The sequence below is a fragment of the Carex rostrata genome, chromosome 18 (assembly GCF_964058835.1).
Source record: "Carex rostrata chromosome 18, lpCarRost1.2, whole genome shotgun sequence".
Lineage (NCBI taxonomy): Eukaryota > Viridiplantae > Streptophyta > Magnoliopsida > Poales > Cyperaceae > Carex > Carex rostrata.
The window spans coordinates 8207538-8212240 of record NC_135935.1 but is presented as its reverse complement, the minus strand read 5'-3'; the positions used below and the strand labels follow the sequence as shown (position 1 = coordinate 8212240).

The window sequence follows — 4703 nt, the reverse complement described above, 5'->3', positions numbered from 1 at the left end:
CGAATCTTATAGAGACCGAATCTCCTGCATCTAGAAAATTTCTATCGCTAGAGTCATTGCCAGATGAATATGAGGTGAATCCGAGATGAAATATGTAAATGATAAAAATCACTCCGGAACCGGAACCAATCGGTAGTGATTCTAGTGGCAGGGGATCCGGTTCCAATCTTATATAAAGGTCCTTGCATCTTCAATAGACACCAACGTTGGATTGAGTTGATCCGGCTGGAACCCACTGTGTAATACTTGTCCCGTCTCACCAGCCACTAACACATGTAAGCTGAAAAAAAGCTTTATATTATATCTGGTCGAAGAAGCAGAGAGAGAGAACATGCCAGGGTTTATCGCACCGTCGGATTACTCTCGCGAGCCATCGCGTCATCCATCTCTTAACATCAATGCAAAGGTTAGAGCCTAGGTTGATTTGGCGGTTTTACATAAGTTTTTGTTTCTAATTCAATTCTTTCTTCTCTTTTGAATTATACTTGCGATTTGAACCTGTGTCATATTCCGCACAAATTTCACTGCGTAAATTTGGCAAAACGGAGGGAAATTTTAGGTTAATTTCAGTAATTGGGATTAGGAGAGGAGTGGCAGAGGTGACAGTCTGATTTACGCAAATCTCAATTCGTGGTCTATATTCTTCAATTTGCAAGGATAAATTCAATCTAATTGTAAATCATATTTTACAACACACGAACAATACCACTTTCCATATTATGCTTTCTACTTTCTTTTAGCTGGTATTAATACTACTAGGGGTTCCAACATATTCACTAATATGAAGTTTGCATCCTTTAAAAATTTTAATGTAGGAACCATTCAATGCAGAGCCGACTCGTCAGGATCTGATTGCTTCATATATCACCCCTGTCGACTATTTTTTTAAGAGAAACCATGGCCCAATTCCTATGTTTGAAGACAATGGCAGGTTTTGCACTTTAATCTCCAAGTCTCCGTTCACTTTTTTATTTTTATTAGTTTGTGTTTTTGTGAACGGGTGTCATTTGGTTAAGATTCTGACTTTGAAGCCTTAACTAGACTGGACCTAACAAAAATCAGAAGTAAAAAGGTAGTGCTTCACTTATCTAGCCAATGAGATACCGATACTTTCATTGGAGTAGTTTGATACATGCTTATAATACCGTGCTAGCATATGTTTGCAGAGGACTTTTTTAGTGTCTTATTATTATTTTGTTTGTTCTACTTTCTAATTTTTTTGTAAACAGGTACAGTCTGGCTATAGATGGTCTACTTGAGAAGCCTATAGAACTTTCTTTGGCTCAAATCAGGTAATAAATTAATAACATTATAATTCATTTTTCATGTAAAACCTCAAAAGAATTCCTGTTATGTATCTGTAGCCTTGTTGAGGCCATTGATTTGAAAGGGTCTTTGTTCTAGTTACTGCAAGTTTGTTTCTCTGTCTTTAATGGGGGTGCACATCCACCTAATTTACCTGAGCTTGAATAAATAGTTATTGTTGCTTCTTTCGAGAAAGTTAAGTTATGAGTTGCTTACAACCTAACTAAAAGTAACTAAGTATTACTTGTACCTTGTAGGCTTCTTCCCAAGTACAATGTCACTGCTACTCTACAGGTAAGCTTCATTTAATTATTACTTTTTTTTCTTGGAATACCTTTTGTATACTTTTAAAGTACAATTGACAACGGAAGCAAATTAAATTATTATTGCATGCAGTGTGCAGGTAATAGAAGGACGGCTATGAGTCAGCAGTTGAAGGTGCGAGGTGTTGGCTGGGACATCTCTGCCATAGGAAATGGTACATCCTTTGTTTTTTCTTCGATTAGTATCATCATTCTTTTTTGGTGTTATACTGCTGCAAAACCTTGAACAGCTCTATGAAGCCCTTTAAAAATAATGAGGATCATGTCCACCACTAGAAAAAAATAACTACAAAATATCGTACGTCTATCATGTTCCACTGGTAAAGTATTGCTTATAATGTTATGATAGTTTCTTATAATTTGTGTATCTTCGTTTTTCTTGTAGCTATATGGGGAGGGGCAAAACTCTCTGATGTGTTAGAATTGGTAGGTGTCTCAAAGTGCACGTCGGTGACATCATCAGGAGGGAAGCATGTTGAGTTTATCAGCATTGACAAGTGCATAGTTAGTTTATTAATTAACTTTGAGTTTATCAGCATTGACAAGTGCATAGTTAGTTTATTAATTAACTTTGATAAACTTCTGTTCTGCCTAACTGCACCTGTTAATTGTTATGAAAATTATAATTTAAAGGGAAGTGAAGGAACAAATATGGGATTTTTCTGTTTAAAAAATCCAGTGAGATGCATTACCAATACTTCTCATTTCCAGTGCTATGCTCATTATATTATTATTACCATCAGTTTGAGACTTTGAAGGGCCTGGAGCCCTGGAGAGAAACATCCCTTTGTAGTTTGCCCCTATGAAGACAATATCAATTCCTAATGTGAGTTTCCATTATTTGTTGTTCCATTTTAGGAGGAGAATGGTGGGCCTTACAAAGCATCAATTCCACTGTCGCAAGCTACTAGTCCAGAGGCTGATGTTTTGCTTGCATATGAAATGAATGGAGAGGTAAATTAATATGGAACTTGTGAATAAAACATGTCACTGGGGAAAAGAAACTTAATGTTATTTTTGGTCCGGTGGGTTTTTATGGGAATAATTGAAATTGTTTTTTTTTAAGAAAAATGTAAATATAAATCTTCCTTAATAGGAAATTACTTAGGGAACTGCTTTTTGTGTCAATCCAACCAACAACAGGGGTATGATTTTGCATTTTCTTGACTTATGGTACTTTCTCATCTAATTATGATTTCTTTTTCCTTTTCTTCCAAATAGTTGCACCTGAGTTACTCATTTTAAGTTTTATTTACCATGTTAGTTTTTGTATATGTTATTTCAGATACTTAACCGTGACCATGGGTATCCATTGCGGGTGGTGGTACCGGGTGTAATTGGTGCAAGATCTGTTAAATGGCTTGATAGAATCACCATAATTGAACAAAAAAGCCAGGTATGAATCAAAATGACTATTATAGCCAGTGTTTGTGGGAGCACCACAATTCTTTTGGACCTGGGACAGTACAAGATAGCGGCCTGTGCAAGATTTCGACCAATACTGTCCTCATACAAACCTTAGGCCTTTTTGTTTGGAAATAGGTTTGTGGACCACTACCTATCCGGTATGAGATGAATCTTTCTTGAGTTTTATTTGGACTTTGTTATGTTATACGACAAACCAAGATCTCAATGCTTGATTTTTGGCAGTTCTTTTAATCTCTCTCTCTCTCAATCAGGGATTCTTCATGCAGAAGGATTACAAGATGTTCCCACCATGGGTCAACTGGGACAACATTGACTGGTCAACCCGAGAGCCTCAGATGGACTTCCCTGTTCAGGTTTGTGTGTATGAAACACGAGATGTACCATCACTACTATTGTTTTGAGAATGTAATGAATTGTTTTTTTTGTGCCCCCAACAATTGTTAACAGAGTGCAATCTGCTCCTTACAAGATGTGGATATAGTTAAACAAGGAAAGGTTCGTTCAGATGTTAAATTTCAATTCAGCTTTCCAAGTTATATAAACAAGTATCAACATCATACTTATTGAAAATATATGACACCTGCCTGACCTGAATAAAGCAATAAGTAAGCTTTCCTTGTGGGTTGGAACTCAAAATCTTGGCCTTCGGTAGTGTCATTATTTGTTTTTTGTTCTATTTTCAGGGTCACTCTTTTGAATGAGGGAAAGCAGTTATGCAGATGGTTTTTTAGTAGTAGCTTAATAGGGAAAAGTTTTTAATCTCAAGTGATCAGTAACATTAAGCAATAAAAATATTGTAATGCACTAAATAAACTGATGCTGACAATAAGTTTCAGAGGAAGGTAGTGATATACCTTAACCAAATTAGGAATCTTGCTGGATTTCATATTGGTTAGTCTTATCTCTTTGAACCAACTGGTATGCTAATATAGATGCATGGATGCAGATTAAGATTGCGGGTTATGCTGTAACTGGTGGGGGCAGGGGCATAGAGAGGGTTGATGTATCCATAGATGGAGGAAAGACTTGGTTTGAGGCGAACCGCTACCAGAAGAATGGCGTGCCATACGTGTCTGATGATGATATCAGCTGTGACAAGTGGGGATGGGTACTCTTCGAGGCTGTTGTCAGCCTACAATCAGAAAATGCTGACCTTGTTGTCAAGGCGGTATGCACCAATATTCTTTGGAATCCTTTTTTATTTATTTTTTTATTTATACATTTCACTGGTTGAATTGACGAAACTTATTACTTGTGATATGCTTAGAAGAGATTTATTTCTATTCTGTAACTCGATATTTGTTTCAAATGGATAGGTTGATTCGAGTGCAAATCTGCAACCAGAGAATGTGATGTCAATATGGAATCTGAGAGGTATTCTCAACAATTCATGGCATCATGTCTATGTTAGGAGCAATGCTGCTAAGCTCTGAGCTGACAGACTCCTCAGGAACTGTTTTTGACAAATAATAAGCTACATATTTAGTGTGGTAGCATTGTGGCAATCTCAGAAGTGTTTCTCTTTTATTTGTTTTTGTCGCCATTTCAGTGCTTGTAGAAAGTCCAGTATTGTTTGCACTTTGCAGTACAGTACTGCCAGTACATGAGATGAGTTTTAAATAAGCCTGCTTCGTTTGTTCATGTTTA

General features: G+C 36.7%; 1 protein-coding gene across 1 annotated transcript; it reads left to right on the top strand.

Moving 5' to 3' along the window:
* The first annotated feature begins 256 nt into the window (after positions 1–256).
* LOC144569145 (sulfite oxidase-like) lies at positions 257–4703 on the top strand. Its single transcript, XM_078319344.1, has 12 exons — positions 257–406; positions 816–931; positions 1230–1292; positions 1563–1599; positions 1702–1783; positions 2014–2132; positions 2487–2582; positions 2914–3024; positions 3308–3409; positions 3504–3551; positions 4003–4224; positions 4373–4703. The coding sequence occupies exons 1-12, from the start codon at positions 332–334 to the stop codon at positions 4487–4489; spliced, it is 1188 nt and encodes a 395-aa protein (XP_078175470.1). The 5' UTR covers positions 257–331; the 3' UTR covers positions 4490–4703.